Genomic DNA, 20498 nt, shown 5'->3' on the forward strand with positions numbered 1-20498 from the left:
TAACTACGACAAGGGTGCTGGTGGATACGGTATTTTGTGGAACTAACCCCAATGCATGGATTATCATCATCTTCACCAATCACGATTTTTGAAGTTATCCATAATGGTATGTTGGATAATATTTCCTAATGTTCCTTTAGGCTCGTTCGTGAATGCTGCCCCCATGCGATGCGGCCACTTTATCTTACTAGCCTTCTTTTTATGTTCCCTAGTCTAATCCTATGCCTAGTGTGCAACGGCACCCACCTTTCATCCACCATTCCTCAATGGGAAGTATCCTATATTCGGACCTAGTTGATATCGTCTTCTCATAGGGCCAAAGGGGCACCAACTGGTAGCCGCACGTGTGCATGTACGTTCGTGGGCGGGAATATGAGCTAGGTAGATGAATGCAGGAAAAATAGCATCACTCCATTCGATATCCAGAAATAGATTTTCCAATTCGTCCCATGGCTGAAGATGATTATTGTACATCTTTTCGACATCTTCATATATAGGTCATGAACATGCAACCATTACCTCACTTTCTTCATTGAGGCTCTCGAACATCGAAACAAAAAGGTCAATTTCTTAGTCCCTCCCTCCCCGCATCGTCGTCGTTAGATTGTTGTCTCTGCCTAATTCAACATCTACCACCCGCACAACCCACTCATTTACTCAAGGTCAAGCTGGACTTGATTTGAACCGACACTCATTAATTTTATCAGTCCCCCCGGTCTCGCCAATCATCTACGCTACTAACCCCAGTCTCTCATCGCAATATCACGCACTTCGAACCGAACTCACACTCTCGCCGCCCCCACTATTATCTACTGCTGGTACAGTACAAATACAAATGTCAACACAACCCCCCAACGCTCAATCAGCAATCAGAACGACGAACGTCAACATGGCTGTCGCTCAACCCAAACCAAAAGCTCCCAAAGCTACTCCTGCTACGAAAGGAAAGATGCAAATGCATAGACGATCAAGGACAGGTTCGTTCGACTTTAATTCATCTCTATTCGATGTTCTTTCTTTGATCTCTCTCGTCGTCCGACTTCATATACTGACCTTAGGTATCAAGGTTGTTACACATGTAGATTAAGAAGAAAGAAGTGTGATGAAGGTGCCATGACTTGCAGTGCTTGTAAGCATCTAGGTTTACGATGTGAATACAAGAGACCTTCGTGGTGGGGAAACAATGAGTTGCGCCGCCAGCAAAAAGAGGTTATCAAGACTATCATCAAGCGAAAGAAGCTCACGGAAAAGACAACCGCACCATCTCAAGCTCAAACACAACAAGTTATGTCATCAAGTATCGATACTCCTCCTGGACTTACACACTCATTACCTACCTCTGCAACATACTCCGACTCCTTAGACCGCAATCGATCATCATCAATTGATTCTCAATTATCTCTCTTTGATTTCAATGCCCCTCCTATGGCCGATTACACTGCTTACAATGCGCAAATGCACTCATCGCATTCTCAATACGCAATTTATCCTGAATACTCACCTTATGAGATTGATGTAAAGACAGAACGACAAATGTTTGTTAATGATGTTCCTACTCGCCGCGAATCAACCATCTCTACCTTTAGCACATTTCATCCACCACCACCACCCGAATCAATGCTACCATCTTTCCCAATTGATCATGAATGGGATACCGTATACAATGAAAGACATGAAGTATTAGCAGAGGAAGCATTGAACATGAATCTCTTCGATTTCTCCCACGGTCCACCATCATCATTCCGCCAAGTCGCCATTGAATTGGATGAGGGTGATCAAAGACTTCTCGATCATTTCGTCTCGGATGTTTTACCTACCATATTTCCAATTCTCGAAAGCAATCAACATGGTTCCGCACGAACAGATTACATCCTCCCAGCACTCCAAAGTAACAAATGCTACCTACACTGCTGTCTCAGCATTTCCGCTCAACATTTCAAATCCACCATGAACATTCAAGGAGAACAAATCGATAATGATATCATGCGCCACCGATATGCAACCATCTCCGAACTTTGCGAAGCTCTCAACCGCGACACTGATCACGTATCAATATTAGAAGCTACATTGGGAATGATCTTCTTCCAGTGCTCGGTCGGTCGATTCGACGACTCTCTACCCGATATCCCATGGCATCAACATTTCCAAGCTGCCATTTCTCTTGTTCAAAAACTCGAATTGCCACGTCTCGTTACCGAATCGCATGATCTGATGCCTTTCAACATGACTCTGACGGCTTGGATCGATATCCTCGGTTCAACCATTCAAGGCCGTGCACCCACATTTGCTCACACATACAGAGAAAAGCATTTGTCGCGAACCAACTCATCTCTCGGTTTGAGAGAACTCATGGGCTGTGAAGATCGCGTTTTGTATCTCATTTCTGAAATCGCATGTTTGGAAGCTCTCAAGAATGATGGCATGGATGACATTCAACTTTGTCAGCACGTCCATGCTCTCGGCGATCAAATCGGGCTTACGGAAATCGGTGAAACCGGACCCCGCGTCCCATTCAATGCTCATGGTGTTCTCAGTCCCAAACAATTGAGCAAGAACATGACTGCTGCTTTCCGTCTCGCAGCTCGTATCTACCTCTGCAGTCTCGTTCCGGGCTTCTCCCCAAGTCAAGATAGCTGTGTCGGGTTGGTTAACAAACTTACCCAAGCACTTGAATACATCCCCGCTGGACCCGGAGGCTATGATCGTAGTCTCGTATGGGTGTATCTCATTGGAGGATCTGTCAGCACTACTCATTCCCCCTTCCGTCACCATTTTGCTGAGCGTCTCGCTGCTCTTGGAGATTTCGCCAACCAAGGAAGTTTCGGTCGTGTATCGACTCTTCTTGAGGAAGTCTGGAGTCACGTGGATGGTAGATATAGTCCTGGTGGTGGTGAAGCACATTATGTCTCCTGGAGAGAGGTAATGCAGATGAAGGGCTGGGATTTCTTGTTGATCTAGAAACCCTGACTTGGATATCTTCCACTGGTATGGAAGATGGAAAAACTTCATATTGCAGTGCTATGATATGATAGTAATACTGTATCGAATCATCACGCCGGGCATTGAGCCCATCTAGTTGCCTACTAGACCCCAGGCGAAACGAGGTTTTCATGAGACATGGAAGAATTAATGGATACGTAGTACTATGAGCTACGAGATGAGATGAGAGTGAGAGATACGTGTACGGTGTTAAGAGTTAAGAATCATTGAGATCAACGAGGAAAAAGACAAGATGACGACGAGGAAGATTTTTCATTCTGAAGTTTTTTTGGGTTTCGAAAGCATACCATGGATTGCATTATCATTATCATTTGGCATACCCCATTCATTTTTCTCCTTGGCAAGCAACGGCGTTACGGCGGATTAAGAGAGAATCAGAGAGATATGTATGTGTTTTGGAATCACGAGAGGAAGGGAGGAAATACCAGTCAGTCGGCAGGCAGGCGTTTAGAGGCATTTATGTTTTTTTTTTTGTTTTTTGTTTTTTTAACCTACATACCACCGTTTACTTAACTTTCTATCGTTGAAACATTTATGTATATTATTATCCTAAGTTTTTGGGAATGAGAAGGCTATAGAGCTGGGGATCTTGGGGAAGGAGGAGAGGATTGAAGATGCGTCTGGGATTATTTGTATATGGTTCATATTACAGTATTTGCATATGGGTTGAGCGCTCACGCTGCTCCCCTGTTAGGGATTGGGATTGGAATTGGTGGGATGAATAAGTAAGGAATAGGAATTTAAAATTTTAAAAGAAAATGAAACCGATGTTTGATGAATGATCTTGTGAGATTTTTTACCTTTAGGGTACTTAATTCATCTATATGCAGCATAACATGCCATCTACTATTTCCAAATATGAAACCTCATAGAAATCCATCGTTCTCTTCTTCCTTCCTTCCTTCCTTCCTTTCTTTCTTTCTTTCTTCTCTGAAATGTTCTCTTGATGGGAAACAACCTTGATCTGTAATATATCGACTCCGAGGCCGCAACGCAATGAAGCCAGCAAACCATACTTCCAAGTTCTCTCTCTTTTTCCTTTCCTTTCCCTCCCCTCCTTCGATAAATACATCACACCCCCCTCACCCACCCACACACCGGTTGAGAATCCAGAGTACTTAGCTAGTAGCTAGCTAGCCACCTATTCGCACAAAGACGTGTATACTGTCCGGAGACATACCTGAGAACCAGACTGGCTGGCTACAAATGAACGTATATACCTAGTACCCATCAGTCGTAGTTGCAACTCCACAATTCATCCATCTATCCATCCCTCTATCCGTTCGACTTCCCCATCAACCAACCGAAAGAATCCGCAGTCATCAATCGGCCATATATAGTATATTAGATCAAAATACACACACACACACACACACACGAGCACAAAGAGTCAACGAAACATACCAAGACCTCACACTCATAATTCCAGATAAATAACCCCTATGATGATGAGGACCCCATCTGCATCTATATATGACCTTACCTAGCTCCAGACAATATTCAGATACGCATGTATGTAGGTATATGTCAATTTACTATGATGTATGAGTAAGGTAGGCAGGTAGGTAGATAGGTAGGTAGGGAAAACAGGTACGGGGTGAGAAGAAATGTATATGTATAGATATATCACATATATCATATCATATCATACACCCCCATCCCCACCCCAAACCGAAGGACCAATGTAGGTCGAAAACGATGGATTTCTGAATCCCTCTCATTTTTCCCCATTTTTGAAGAGATGAGGAACGGGAGATGCTTTACCTAAATACCTGGTCGTAGATGTAGATATAGATGGATAGACAGATAGATGGATGGATATATTCATTTTTTACAAATACTTTTCTGTACTTATATTCATTTTACTTACGTATGTACTTATGAACCACGAGTTGGGAATGAATACGCAGTGGAAATAAAAATTTAAATACCTATCTCCTACTCACCCTCTAATAGAGAAGAAATAAAGCAGCCGGAAAAGTAACCTTACTGTCTGTGTAGATATAGGAATCTGTGAGAATGAAAATTTATATATCCATATAGTTGTGTATTCTCTACCTACTTATATCTTCATCGAGAATGAAATTCTCACTACTTTGGATATATCAATCAAACATCCATATCAAATCTACAACCTCAACTCATCATCTCCTTTCGGAACCTCACACACCTCATTTCGCCTCACACTCCCTCCTCAAACTTCAGTAGTCGCCACCTCTTCGTTTCCCTTCGCCTCAATCATCCATCCGTTTTCATCCCTATATCCTCCATGCCCATTCCCCCTTCAAGATCCATTCAAACGTCCATTTTGTTGCACATCTCTCGGTACTTCACGGAAACAAATCCTCCTCAAACTCCCCCGATTATCGTATCGTATCGTATCATATCGTTACTTATCTAGATCGTTCTTGAAGATCACGAGAGAAAGAAAATCATCCCATCCTATCCCATCCCATCCCATCTATCCTCGCTCATATACACATTCATTCACGTGATATACCGATACCTAGATACCCACACATCAGCCGATCAACATGACATGATGTGACATGATTGCGAATTCAGGTTCGCTCCAGTGTGCATTTTACGACGTATGCATATATTCAGCTGTCTCTTCGTGGATCTACGCATCCATTCTTGTATGTATTCACCACGTTCAAACACACCCAACAAATACATCCCGCCCATTCCTCTCCTCTCCATTCCCCTCATTTCAACCACATAAGACACCCTACCTTCACCTTCCACCCTCCAGCAAAACCGATTGACTCACGCTCCCCTATATCCCAAAGAATCAATCAATTTCCAATTTCCTCATTCTCATTCTCATTCTCATTCTCATTCTCATTCTCATTCTCATTCTCATGATAAACGAAAGACATCACTTATTCATTCATTCTACATCCTATGTATCTACATATATATATCAGAATCAGAATCAGAATCAGAATCCAAATCCGACAAGAACACACCATCCAATCCAATCCAATCCAAGCTCCCCTCCTCTCTCCCTCTCCCTCTCCCTCTCCCTCTCCCTCTCCCTCTCCCTCTCCCTCTCCCTCTCTCTCCCAATTAATCCCCATCTCCATCCTCGTCCCTACCCTCCCCAACCTCATCTCCTTCTCCCCTCAATCCCCCAATCTCCTCTTCAAAAATTCCTCAAAATCCCCTTCGATTATCGTTCCTCACCCCCGCCATCCCCTCCCCCTTATCCAGAAATTATGAATGAGGAGAGGAATGTATCATAGCATATTATATCATATCGTATCGTATCACATTACATCGGTCAATACCTACTCATCAGCTTGATGTCGGGCGATAACTAGCATGGCATAGCATGACATGACATGATATGATATGGTAGTCGATCACGAAGAGTCGAGTCCGCTCCGCCGTATCAAACACATATACACCACTTTTTTTCATGATAGAACTGATTCATTCACCTCATCAAAAACAGAAAACATAAAATCCTTTAAAAGTTGATTGATTGATTGATTGATTGATCGATTGATTGATCATCGCTTCCACATCTAAACTACTGTACACCTACACGAAATCGCATGTAAGACTACTAGACTGGTACTGTACATTCCACTCATCCATCCATCTTTTCCTCACAATTCCTTTCCATTCCCAATCAACTCGCTCCAAACTCCTTTTGCCCATCAATCCATCTACAAATCATCTTACGACTTCCCAGCCCCTCTAACAGCCGCAATCCAATCCTCTTCTCCCATCCCCTCAGCACCAATTCCCTCTTGAAGAACTACCAAAATTTCTTCATCATTACTAACACTGTGAAGTTTACTTTCCAAAGATCCAAAAAGTGCCACCGCCGCTCTAACCAATACTGAATCGCCTTCAAAAACTGTTACATCCCACAATCTACTCGCATTATCAAAGGATATCGAGCTCGTGAATAGAGATACAAATGTATCACGAAGATAGACATCTGGATTAAAGTTTAATTCTTTTGATGTGAGATGAGAATGAAGACGTGGAAACTTTTGTGACAGAGTGGTGAGGAAGAGGTCATAGACGCGAGAGATGGCGCCGGAGTCATTGGTATGGAAGGAGAGAGGAAGAGGTCGATTGAGAATATTTGAGAGAGCTTGAAAAGACGAGGAAGGATCGGGAAGGTTGAGAAGAAGTATGGCTGCAATTGTCTACTCAAGGATTAGTTTTCCATTTTAAAGCAAAAAGGTAGAGATGAAGAAAAAAGAATTGTTACTTACACTTGTTCCATGTACGTAACCCACATCACTCCTGTACATGGAATAAGCTTTGAGAACATCCATTAATGCCACATGCAACGGTCCCTCGGGTTGAAATATTCGTAATTCAGGATATGTCTCTTTGACATCTCTCTCAATTCGTTCAAGCCAACCTTTCTTCCTCTCCTCTTCTGCATTTAATTGAGAACCGCTCTTGATTGTCGTTTCTAAAGCTTGAGCTCTTCGAAGAGCAGCGGTATATGATGAATCCGATAATCCCAAAGGATTTCCAATCGCTCTCAACCACACGGCTCCACGACTCCTTGGCGCTATACCTCTCCACCATAATTCTCTCGTTCTTCGTTGTCTTATCACATCATCCCAATTGGGTAAAACATGTTCTTCCCAAATCCGTAACAAAGAACTTGCTGTGTCATCTCTGCAAGTTGATTTGCTACGTTTCTCGGATTCTCTCTGACGTTCCACTTTCTCCGCTGATGCCATCATCTTTTGATATTCTTTAAGATGTCGTCTTTCCTCAGCTGGATCCTTTGGCGGAAGCCATGATGGTCTCGTCCTCGAAAGTACGGCTTCCTTCTCCTTTGATATAGGTAGCGGATCAATCATAAGTTCGGTTCTTCGTAATGGAGGCAATTCGGCGAATGATGATTTCACTCTCGTTGGCTTGGCTGAACGTTGGTAATTATGAGTATCGGAATCCCTTCTCTCTTCATCCTCCGCATGTGCCTCCAAAGCTTCGGTCAAAGCCTTTGCTTCTTCACTCAAATCCGACAAAGCTTCGTTCCAACTCTTTGCCCGAGGTTTATTAGAATTAAAATGATTAGTTGAAAATTGTCCCGTCGTTATTCCTCGTGTCATGATCGCTCTTGGTGATCTAAGTTCCCCCTGTTCTGCTGGTTTGGCAGAGGTTCCATTTCCAAGTGGCTTTGTTTTCTCCTTCGCCGGTCTCTCGGGACTCGTCGATGCTGATGGTGCAGCACTTGCTCGTTCTTGTGGAGGCCGCGGCGATATTGGCACATTTTCCAAAAGGCATTCGTCAGGTACATCATCTCCATCATCCTCATCACATTCCTTCTCCAACTCTTGTATAGTCTTTCGTTCTCGATTCGAAACCCAACTGCCTCTTCTTCCTTTCGCGGAAGCTCCGGATATGCTACTCCTTGGACTCGCGCCAATGTTTGGACTCAAACTTCGCTGTCGTGTAAGTGTAGTCGGTAATACGGGTGCACTGGGACTACTCAATCCTCTTCTGGTTTTTGCTGATGAACTGGGTACGGGTACAATTGCCAAGCCATCCGATGCCGCATTTCGTATCTGTGACCTCAATGTTGGATAACCCTGACGACTTTTTGTAGTTGATGTCAAATCTCTTGGAATTCTCGTATTTCCTTGTGTGGTAGACATGGGAGCTCGTTGTTGTTGTCGTTGTTGCTTTGCTTGACTTCGCAAGTCAGTTGTGAATGTTGAAGAGTATGGATTTGTCGACATTTTGACGGCGAATTCCCCAATGTCCGAGTCAATTCTTGATTCATCGTCGAGTCCAATTTCTTCGAAATGATTGACATCGGAAAGAATTTCATCGTTATCGGATTGGTAAGAGGAATGAAATGAGGAGGATTTCGAGGATTTGGATCCCGATAACTCGGGAGGTGAACCAGGCATTGATGTTGGATAACCCGCATCATTTGAGTAGATCATCGCATCTTCAAAAGATGGAATTTGAGGGTAGTGGTTTTCTCGTAAGGTAGCTATTTTGGCGGTATTGAATTGAAAGCTGGGATGAAGTGGAGGAGGAGAAGGTGGAGGCGGTATGATGATTTACCGTTTCGAAAAGATGAGATGATACCTGCCCCCCTGATTATGCTATGTTGTGTATTTATGGGTTATCCGTTTTTGAGGCTTGTTTCGAAGGAAGTCAGGAAGGAATGGAAATTGATCTAAATTCGAATCTTATGATTTATCGACGTGGAATTGAATTGAGAAGTGAATTGGCTCGAATTGAGGTAGAACAAGAGCTTTTTGAAAGGTTGATTTGATTGATTGACTGAACGAGAGTCACAACAGCTGGGAAATAAATAATTCTTGCTTGTTTTTCTTTAGAAATTAACGATTGTAATGAATGGAATTGGTCGTAAGGTGGTGATGGAGGTAGTGAAAATGAAATTGATATTGATATTATTGTTGATGTTGATGTACCGGTATTGTATTGTAATGAGTGTTGCTGCTGTAGAAGCTGTCGGTCGAGTTTATTCTCAAATGAAAAAGATATTGTGTTTTCGCTCCTCTATTGTGAGAGGGAGGGAAGAGATGTATTGGATGGGTTCGTACTCCGTAATGAATTCGTTTCTAGATAAGGAAGGAAGGAAAGAAAGAGTGAAAGAGTGAAAAGCAAGCAAAGCTGGTGGGTGTATAATGGAAAGTGTTGGCTTGATAGATGGGTGAGATGTTTTGAGGCCAACTTTTTGAGATAGAATGAATTGAAGAAGTGGTGATGAAAAGTGTACAAGTTGAGTCTGAAGTGAATTCTGAAGTTGGAAAAAAAAGTAATAACTGTAAAGAAGATTCAATGTCAAGAATCCACAAGCAGCAATTGCGAAATGATAATGATGATAATGATAATAATAATAACAATAATAACAATAATAATAATAATAATATTTACAACAGTAACAACCAAAAAGAAGCCCTCAAGTATTATTTCCCACTTTCGTAATTAACAAGGATAAGAGAATTTCGAGAAGTCGGTCGCGACCTCAACTCTGTAAGGATTAAGTTGATCTTTTAACTTTTTAATGTGGTCGTAATGATATTCGGTGGATCATTTCAAATGCTTCATTTAGCAATCGGTGGGTCGTGGACTCATCTCATACATTCATAGACTCGTGGAAGAAAGATGCGAACAAACTGGGGATACTACTCCCTCCCCTGATTCTGATCTTGTTGGAAGAGATGGTAGGAGGTGTGTGTGTGTGTTGATGTGTAAATGTATAAGTTTCGAATGTATAAGTTTATAAATGTATGTGTATGTAAGTGATGAGTATATGTATAGGAGTATGAGTATGGCAGTAAGTAGTATATGTGTATCTGGATATAGGATGAGATTCAATAGCATCCAGAGAGATAGAGAGATCCGGTTAAATAGTCAAAGTAGTCAAGGTAGTCAGTCAATCAAGGAAGTCAAGGAAGTGAAGGAAGTCAAATATAAACGTTTGTGATTCCATCGAATAGATCTCTCTTCTCTCCTCCTCTCTTCTTGAAACATTTCTTATCTCCATCTCCATCCATTGTATCTACACACACACACTCTTAGTTGACGATCATCATCATCCAACCATTGAAGTGTACTATCAAAACCCAAAAGCAAGAGATTCCGCCAACCCAAGTGACTCCCTCTACCGCAAGTAAACCAGTCTATTGTTCCCGCTGCTACCGATCTCTCAAGAATTAAGTTTAGAAGGATAGAAGTTTGGAACCCGTTCTATCAATGATTGAGTAACTAGTCGGTAGTTTGTAGTTAGTAGCTCATGGAGAGATAAGAGATCACACACATCTAATGGCGGTGAATGCCAAATTGGATGAGGGAGGAATCGAGAAAAGACATAGGTCCATCGAAGTGTACGGAGGGAGTATGGAGTATGGAGTATGCATTATGACAACTCGGATCCTTAATTAATGATGACGGACGGCTCAACTTGTTTTGCATGCAATGAGATTCAACTTTCCAAGGCAGAGAGAGTATTTTCATTGTACAACGAATCAACTACTGGGGAACTAACCAACTACATGGGACATAACTAATACTAATGAACTTGCCAGGCAAAGCGCCTACTTTCTACTTTCTACTTTCGACTTTCCACTACCTACTAAGTATCTCCTAACAACATTCTTTCTTTCCCCAACGGAAGCTTTCACGGAAGCTTCCATAACTCACCCATGCAAATATGATGCGATCCGCCAATCCGATAGATAGAAGAGAAAGGGGAAATGGAAGAATCAACCACCAACCTTTACCGAGTAGTGACAATATAAATATATTAAAAAAGGTACACCTCGGAGATAAATCCAGGTACCCTACACATCTCATTCGTCAGTCAAATGAAATGAATCCATGGATAGGATAGGATAGGATAGGATAGCTTTCAAACCAATTCAAATCAAATCCTATTCAAATTCAAAATCCAGATTCAATTCAAACCTCGTTTTGGCTGTTGGTAGTATGTCGATAGGTACATATACATATATACATATATACATACATACTACTCGAATTTAGCATCCCGCTTAATACATCCATCTCTTTTCCTTGAATTTCCACTCTCAATACCTACTACCCCTTACCCACCTAGATACAATGCTATTCTCCCATCTCCCATCTCGAAATCATCAATCGAAGAAACAACACACGGAGATTCTCCAATACCTACTCTCCAATACCTAGCTACACCCATCCATCTACCATCTACCATCTACGTAATCCTCATAAGCCACCACCCTTCCTTACCAATCAATCATCCCATCCATCACCTAGATCCTCCACACATCAACACACACACACACACACACACACACACATACACACACACATAAGCGGGGAACCCATTCGTTCATCGGAACAAAGTTCAAAAAATAATCATCCATCATCCATCATCCATCATCCATCGAATCACATTACATCCAGCCAAGGTGACTTAACTCAACTTACCATGTTATATTAATAACGTGTTTTCCTCATCTTTTCTTGCAAGGAAGAGGCTTGCTGGACGGGAGACCGTCATTCATTTCTACTCTTCTACCATTCGATTATGCTACTATCCATGAATTAATACTGGTATTCCTAGAGTTAAATATATAACCTATGCCAGGTAGACATGGGATGTATGGGATTAATGTGAGCAACTTCATTCTTTTCATGCTAGACGTTTCCCGCCTGGGGATTTCAATCTCATACCTCCCTATCTACTTCTGTACGTATATCTTGTAAAATTATATACCCAAAAACGAACCACCCAATATTGCCCCCCAATAACCCATTCATCCATTCCACCCACCAATCCCTCCAATTTCCATCTTAAAAAGGCTCCAGTACTTCCAAGTACCATCAGAAAATCTCGCAGATCAAACATAAATCTATTGCTAAGAAAAAGGGATGGTCGATGAGATTCGATGGTGCTAGTCTCCATGCGTGCTAGCATTCTACCCAGGCCAGCTGAAGGACGAATATTATTCTCCATCTAATTTCGGTACGTCCCCCGGAGACAGCGGGAAAAGACGATACACGGTAACGCGGGACAGGATTTTTTTTTTCATTCGTTAGGTCTAGGCCTAAAAGCTACAAACTAGCAGTTGCCTTCAAATTTCCTTTCGACTTTCTGGCTACTTGTAGCTTGGTTCGGATTGTGATCTTTGGGTCGGCCTTGCTCCCGAAAGAGTCGTTTTGACTCTGGTTACTTTCTTGTGAGACTACGCACTGTTAAGTGTGTGTACCATGATTAAAGTTGTGACCTCCTGTATGTTTCTCGATTAAAGGGTTTTCTGGAAGACAGGCATGGAAAGGATCTTGGGCTGGATTTGCTGAAGTATTGACTAATGATACTGGTGCGGGCAAAATTCGGTGGAGGCCTATTGAAGATTCAAAAGGGGGACGAAGCTTCCGTAAAATAGTTCTTTCCTCCTTATGCGAATGCAAATGCGGAATGCTCCCATTGATAGGATTTATCAATCCTCGACACTTATTTCAATCGTCCCGCAACGCATGGTATAAGACTTTGGATCTTAACCTTGTATGTATTCTGGAAAGTTCCTATGGCTCAAAAGAATTTTACACCTTGTTGATCCTCCTGTCCGAAAACCTGCGCTTTTCCCCTCTTCACCAGTATCGCCAATGCTTTTTGTAGTATTTCCGTATCTAGACCGTGGAATTCTATTGCCAATCCGTCCGTTAGCATACTCCTTCAAATCCAAATAACCAGAAGACAAAAATGAATAACATACCAGCACCCCTGCCTCCCTCTCCCTCAACCAACTCATAAAGTGTCAATACACTCCCTCTCTGTCCCGTCTCATCAACCCATTCCTCAATAACTCTCGCCCATTCATCTACCTTCCTCCACCAAACCCAACATATATCTCCACCTACTTTCCCATTCCCCCCTCCGCCAATCCACTCCACTCTCCCCTCCTTTCTCATAAACTCCAATACCTCTCTCAACCCCTCTTCATCCAATCTCCTATTAATCCTCTCATTTCTAAACAACTCAGAAGATAACAACGTAGAAACCGTAAGACGAAATAATCGATGAAAAGCAAAATAGGAAAGGATCAAATCGCTCCATTTGCGAAGTTGCGCATGGAGGGTCGAAGAGGTAGGTTGGAGGGTGAAGAAGGGAGGAAACGAGTGTTCGCGGGGAAATTTGAAAGTTTTGGCAGAAGTGGCAGAAGTTTGAGTTTGGAGAGTACTCATCTTGAGTTGGGGATTGAGTTGCGATGTGATGGCAGTTGCGATGGAGAGTCAAAGTGGGAGCTTTGGTGGAGGGGAGTTCAGTCAGCCTTGTGTGGTCCATGCGTGTCAAGGCTTAGCCTTGCTTAGTTCCCGTGTTGAAGTCATTAGATAGGTATTGATTGGTATCTCATTTTTAGATTGAAGAATAGAATACAAAATGTGGAAAAAAAGAAAATAATAACATTTTACATTACAAATGACGAAGAAAATAACTAACTCAATCCCGCAAGATGATAATCCTCCAAAATCGAAATCAAACTTACACCATCATCAAGCTTCCATCTTTAACAAACCTTCTCTCTCCTCTTTCGGTCTATCCTTTCAAGTTCATCTTACAAACTCTACCTACACGCTAGGAAATCCTAATAATTTGGCCTGGTTGAATGTGAAAGCAGTAGCCAGAGGATACGCATTTAGTAAAGCGTCAACACCCTTTCCAATGGAATTTTCAGTTGTCGAAACCGTTCCATCTGAAAGTGTAACATTATCATTTCTGGCAGCAGGTCCAAGATCATTATCAAGATAGCTAGAGACTCGGGAGAGGATGTTCGAGGAGCGGGTGGTTAGGAAGCTAGTGAGGTAGGTGCGGTAGGTTGATGCCCACTGAGAGAGAGGAGTGTTAGCTTTTCTCTTGAAGTTGAAAGGAGAAATCATGAGATACTGTTGGTGGAGTAATTGATTGTGGACTTTCTTATCATCCTCGTATCAATCAAAGATAATACATATGATACAATGGTGCGCAAAGAGATAGTAGGGAGTACTTACGTCTGCCTTAATACCACTCGTGGTGGTACTATTGGTAGCTCCAATAACGGCATCAGCACCAATAACGGCATCGATAGCAAGTAGTGCCTTGTAAATACGGAGATTGGTGCTTTGGAATAGACTCGCGATGGCATCATCATTGGTTATGGCCATTGCCACGGCCAATTCGGAAATATATGCTAATTTCGCATCGTTACTGGTATAACTTTGTTGCAATTCACCTGTGAAAGCTTGTGCTTTGACGGTGCTTATCTTTACATTTGTTAGTTATATATCTTATGATCTTTGAGGCTAAAAGTACCTTTTGATCTATTCCAGCATAATCGGGATTGGTATCACTAGGGAGTGCACTGTGTTTATGTTAGAGAAGCCGTGGTCATTTGAGGTAATTCGTAGACTTACTTCCAAATAGTCTGTAACCTAGATTTTCCTGCATTGACAGTATCTGGCTTATCAAAAATAGCCTTGAAAGCTCCACAGTTGCTGCTGTTAACTCTACTTGCAAAGAAGCTTTGCAGGATTGTTGAATCGTCTATAGACAATGACATTAGCCTAATGCTCTCATACTACTTTTAAATAAAGACTCGATACTTACAAACACTATCTACGTCAACGGCTAGAGATTTGTTAGTCAAGATTCACAGCAGACTTCAAGAGTGAAACTTACTAGGAGCATTCGCCTTCCAACTAATTCCTGATCCAGCCTTTGTATACCCAACCGCATTCGAATTTATCAATTGAGAAGCAAGCGCTGCATCGGTAACTTTTGTAAAGCCAAGTGCGGGACAGGTCGTTGCGTTCACAGGAGTATCTTGCAAAACATACCAGTATTCTGTTTGAGTGCCTGCTTTGCTGACTAGAGTAGATGCATCTTCACATATTAGGTTAGCTAAGATACAATATTTAAATATTCATAATTTTCACGAGTTATATACATACCAGGAATAGAAGGAACATCCACGGAACCAAAAACACACAAATTGGCAGCGTCAAACGAAGTAAATGATCCAGTGGCTCGTTTGGATACCTTTGGATATAGTTTGGTAGTAGATATACGACCAGCAATTGATGGTGGCAATTTGCGAGATTCCAAAGTAGTACTGTTGGAGAGAGAAGGCGAGATATCGCCAGAACCAGGGTATTGATAACATGTAGAGCAATTTCCTCCTGTGGTGGCTGTACACGCAGCAGATGAAGCGATTGATGTGGGTAAGGGAGCTGAAGTTGATGATGCAATGGCAGTTTCGGTTGGAATACTGTCTGTGGTGTCTGGCTGGGATGTTTCAATTGGATCGGGTGATTCGACCGGTTCGGAGGTTTCGACGGGTTCGGATGGCTCAGATGTTTCCGATGGAGATGGAGATGGAGTAATCTCAGGCTCTACGGAAGAGGTGAGAGATCCTGTGGAAATGCTCTGCGAACTGAATTCGGTTTCTGAAGTCGATGGATTAACTTCGGAAGTAGAGGGGTTGGAAGGAGCAGGTGTGATTTCGGGTTGGGTCGGAGACGTTAGGGAAGTGGTTGAAATGCTTTGAGGGAGTGGCTCGGAGATAGGAGACGGAGAAACAATTTGTGAGGATAGTGGGTTGGAGGGGGAAGCTGTGATTTCAGGTTCGGTGGAAGTACTTTTAGGGATCGCCTCGGAGATAATACTCGAAGAGATGGTTCCGGAAACCGAAGATTCCGAGGAATGTGGTGTGATTTCGGGCTGGATGGAAGATGTGAGGGATCCAGTAGAAATTACCTGGGATGTGGGGTTAGAGGGAGAAGGCGAAGGTGTAATTTCTGTTTGTCCGGAAGATATATGAGTTTCGGTCGAGATTACTTGCGAAGTTGATTCGGAGAATGAAGTAGATGGAGAAGGTGTTATTTCGGGGTTTGAAGAAGACGCTAACGATTGACTCGAAATTCTAGAGGTGATTATTGATGAGGGAATTGTATTACTCTCGATAGTATTACCAGAATGCGCAGCGGAATTAGTTGATTCACCAAGAATCGAAGAAACAATGGCGGAGGAACTGGAAATTGTGGTTCCGGGTGTGATTTCGGGGATGGAATTGGAAAAAAGGGATGTGAGGGAAGATGTTATTATTGAGGAGGAGGAATGGATCTGTGCACTACTTGGGAGTTCTGAGATAGTTGCGGGAGTGGAGGGGGTAGTGGGGGTTGTTCCGCTAGACTCGTGAGATATGCTTGATTTGGTTGCGGGAAGGGATTCTGGGGGTGAGGAGGGAGTTGGAGTCTGTTCGAGGGTATTGGGGGTAGAAGTAAGAGATGTTGAGGTGGGGATTTTTGTTCCGCTTGAGAGGGAACTGGTGGATGAGAGACTGGAAGTATGGATATTACTACTAGATGAAGAATCGGTTTGTGATGTACTTTTCTGCGAGGAAGTTTCCACCGAGACGGATTTTGTGGATGTAGATTGTGAAGGAGTGCTAGTTGACTCGGGGATCTGGGAAGATATTTCGAGGCTTGAGGTGGAGAGTTTGGTGGTTGAGAGGGAAGATGGGATATTGCTTAGTGATGGCTTGCTTGAGGTGGACGCGCCGGGTGTGATGGTGGGAATAGAAGTAGTGCTAGTGCTAGTACCACTTTCCTTTGTCGAAATTTGACTAGAGGAGATAATGCTAGAAATTGTGGATCCCGAAGTCGTAGGTACGAATTCAGTGGATTGCGAAATTGTGGATTTGGGAGTTGCTGAGGAAGGGTTTGTATTGGCAGTCAATAATTGAGATGTTATCGAGGTGGTGACTAGAGGTTTTGAAGTCGTGGCTACAGGGGTTGTCTTAGGGGTTTGGGAAGATGGACTAGTTAGGCCGGTCGAGGAAGAGCTTTTTGTTGAGAGACTACTGGAACTGGTAGATTTTGAAGTAGTGGCTACAGATGTTGTTTTGGGGGTCTCGGAAGCTACACTCGTCTTGATAGTGGATGTGGAGGATTTCGAAGTAGTGGGGATTGTCTGCGTAGTTTTGGAACTAGTGGAAGCTGCTGTCGTTTTTGGAGTTTCTGAAGATAAACTCGTCTTGGTAGTCGATGGTTTAGATGTAGTAGGGGTAGTAGGGGTAGTTTGTGTGGTTTTCGGACTTGTAGTCACAGAAGTCGGAGTCGGCTTTGGAGTAGTTGCTGTAGTTTTTGGACTAGTAGTTGCTTGTGCTACAGTTGTTTTAGGGGTTGTTTTGGTTGTTTTAGCAGTCGCCTTTGTAGTAGTTTTATGAGTCCTAGCTTTCGCAGCGTCTTCCACTGCTCGGTTCTCCAGATTTACAGAGACTGCTGGTGCTTGAGGATATAAGTCGTTGCTGATTGTGTATGTTTCTCCGTTCTCAAATGTTGAGCTTCCTCCATAAGTTCCTGGATCGGAAGGCTCAACGCATTGGGACATGATATCCTGGAGTGCTTCCGTACAATGTTCCAGGGTTGGATTATAGCTATCACTGCGCTCAAAAGAGACCTATATCTATTAGTATACCGGATTGAAGGGTTTCTGGATGTCCTACCTTGAAGTCTGAGAAGTTAACAGTCCCTGAAGTCATCCCTGATACATCCACCGAACAAAATTGGGAGATTTGATCTTGAGAATTGAGGAATGCAGTCAATTCCTCTCCGGAGGGATCCCCAGAAGCTCTAGTTTGGTCATTGCAGACTGCAGCAAAAGAAGTCGATATCGAAGAAAGAATGAAAGCGGTATTGAGAACAAAATTGAAAGGCGACATGGTAAAGACTGGAAGTGATGTTGGTACCAGAAAGGAATGACTGGGAATACCAATGAAAGAAGTTTTAGAAAGAAAATCGAAGGAAAGAATGAGAATAGTTTACGAGATGTCATGGTAGGTATTATCACATATATATATAGATGCGATATTAAAGATTGCGAGTTTTTGGATACCCCTAAGGTCGACGATATAATTTTCCATTGCCGAAATGATGCTAGAGAATCTAACGGGATGGATGAGAAGAGGAATCGTTGAGAATCCTACGACACGACGTGAGTATTACAATTTTGAGGCACAGCTTATAAATGTTACCGACAGAGAGTTATACAGCGTTCTACCATTGTAATGAGATCCAAGAAATTTTCAACTAGAAAGAGAAATTGAAGGGGTAATCTCACAGAGATTTTCGTATCTCACTTGAATATGTCTACTATATCAAAGTGCTCATGGAGCTTCAGTTTCGAGAACTGAAGATATTGAGAAATTATAGTGAGTGTGATTGTGCTTTCCATGATGCAACGTCTGTTCTATACCAATAAGGCTAGACCAGACCACGACATGGGAATTTCCCTTCACTAATGTTACATGACTCGAAGGAATGTACGATACAATCCTGTTACCGAATGTACGGACCCGTTTTCTATAAAGAGAAATTTTCGAATTTTAATGTTGATCATACCGTAAGTTTGTTCCGAGTTTGTCTGATGATCTGGTAGGTAGGTCGACAATCAATAGTTTTTAATTCATGGACCCAATTGGAGATTTAGGGAATTCGAAAGGTTGAATGTATAGAAAATTCAAATTTTTGAATTATCAAAACATCCCAAACAATATGTCATCTCTCAGGAAATAAAAACCTCGAATTGCCCAACTCCACCCAAACAACGAACAGCATCACCCAGTAACCTACCTCTTCCTATTCTTTAACGGTATCCCACATGCAGTTTCGAAAAGTCGGTTCACACGGCTGTACATACCCGTATGCTATATCATGATGAAAATAGATCAAGAGGGGGGCTCTTTAGATGAATAATGTAAGCTCGCTTGAGATAGGCTGTGTACCCCGTATATGAAGCACCAATCAGGAATGTTTGGATGACGACTTCCATGTTTGTGAGATTGAATGTTTGATTTCGACAACGACCAACTGTTGGTGACTATAAACAGAAATTGAGGGTTTGGGTTGTCTTTTGGGGGCGATTGAAGATGTGCTATTCTGTCTGTGATGTGGTGTGGTGTGGTATGAAATTTTGTGGGGTCTAGTTCTGATTTGCGGTTCTTCTTCATTATTTTCATGTTGGCGAGATGAAGAAATTGTCTGCAGAATAGATTTTCTCAAGAGGGCAGTTTGCTAAAGTGGGATCTGTTCAATTCATTCTTTTCATCCGGTACCACTTGGTGGTTCATTGCCGATTCCGAATTATTGCAAAAAATGAGTGATGGGTGCTCCTACACCCTCCCCCCCCTCATGAGATAGAATCGTTTTCAGGAACTTGATTTGCCTCCAGAGTCCAACGACAAAGTCTCCTACTAATATTAGATCAAGAAAACACAACGACACTGATCACATGCGGATTTATTTAAATCGACATTACTCGCAGGAGAAGGAATAGATGCCCTTAAGAACAGACGGGTTCTATGGAATGCAACAATGCAAACTTCCAATCCTGTGTGCGGCGAAGATCATCCTCCCCGTTCATGGAGCTGATTTTCTCTGCTTCTGCTTGCGGTTGGCTTCATGTTGTGAGTATTCGAATCGGATTACTGCGATTCTCAAAAATATACGACCCTCAATCCCTCTTAGCCATAACTTTTACCTTCAAGTCGATGATCTTAGATACTATCAAAAAATCAATAAACAAGATTTACGGTTAAGCTTTTGCACATAACAGAGCCGTCTCATAGCATACGACATGCAGCTGCCTCTCACTGACCCCATTGCGTAAGAATTGAGGGACATCTCCCAAGAGGTTATTGCGCAATAGTTGGCCAGCAAATTAACCGGCTCTTGGTCTCTCAAATTCCTTTCCCATTTATTCAACAGAAAACTTTCGAAATGTTTTTCGATGTGGCTTTGATGTAATGCGAGAATTAGTAAGACGTTCTTTATCATGATTTCCTCCATGCCGTACAAAACTTTATTCTCACTGAATCTACAAATATTTGTTTCCAGAACTCTGATAACCTATCTACCCACTTTTTCACACCTGATCTATGATCAGATATCTGGTGTGTATGTATGTTGTTTCAAGATCTTACAAACGAACGCAAATGCAGAAATGGTTA

The 20498-nt window shown here is 42.4% G+C and overlaps 3 protein-coding genes across 3 annotated transcripts; 1 reads left to right on the plus strand and 2 right to left on the minus strand.

The window, feature by feature from the left end:
* Window positions 1–835: 835 nt before the first annotated feature.
* Bfra_000059 (putative transcriptional regulatory protein pro-1 protein) lies at window positions 836–2958 on the plus strand (the record flags this gene model as incomplete). The annotated part of the gene is made up of 2 exons (XM_037330509.1): window positions 836–977; window positions 1067–2958. 2 exons carry the CDS (start codon window positions 836–838, stop codon window positions 2956–2958), a joined length of 2034 nt encoding a protein of 677 aa, XP_037196842.1.
* A 3731-nt stretch (window positions 2959–6689) lies between these two features.
* Bfra_000060 (putative tbc1 domain family member 14 protein) lies at window positions 6690–8936 on the minus strand (the record flags this gene model as incomplete). Its single annotated transcript, XM_037330510.1, has 2 exons — window positions 6690–7169; window positions 7239–8936. 2 exons carry the CDS (start codon window positions 8934–8936, stop codon window positions 6690–6692), a joined length of 2178 nt encoding a protein of 725 aa, XP_037196843.1.
* Window positions 8937–12567: 3631 nt separating this feature from the next.
* Window positions 12568–18212, minus strand: Bfra_000061 (uncharacterized protein; the record flags this gene model as incomplete). The annotated part of the gene is made up of 11 exons (XM_037330511.1): window positions 12568–12705; window positions 13061–13158; window positions 13230–13483; window positions 14087–14340; window positions 14503–14754; window positions 14804–14852; window positions 14905–15034; window positions 15098–15118; window positions 15170–15373; window positions 15442–17950; window positions 17997–18212. The coding sequence occupies 11 exons, from the start codon at window positions 18210–18212 to the stop codon at window positions 12568–12570; spliced, it is 4125 nt and encodes a 1374-aa protein (XP_037196844.1).
* Between the last annotated feature and the right edge of the window lie 2286 nt (window positions 18213–20498).

Source organism: Botrytis fragariae (assembly GCF_013461495.1).
Source record: "Botrytis fragariae strain BVB16 chromosome Unknown tig00000001, whole genome shotgun sequence".
Lineage (NCBI taxonomy): Eukaryota > Fungi > Ascomycota > Leotiomycetes > Helotiales > Sclerotiniaceae > Botrytis > Botrytis fragariae.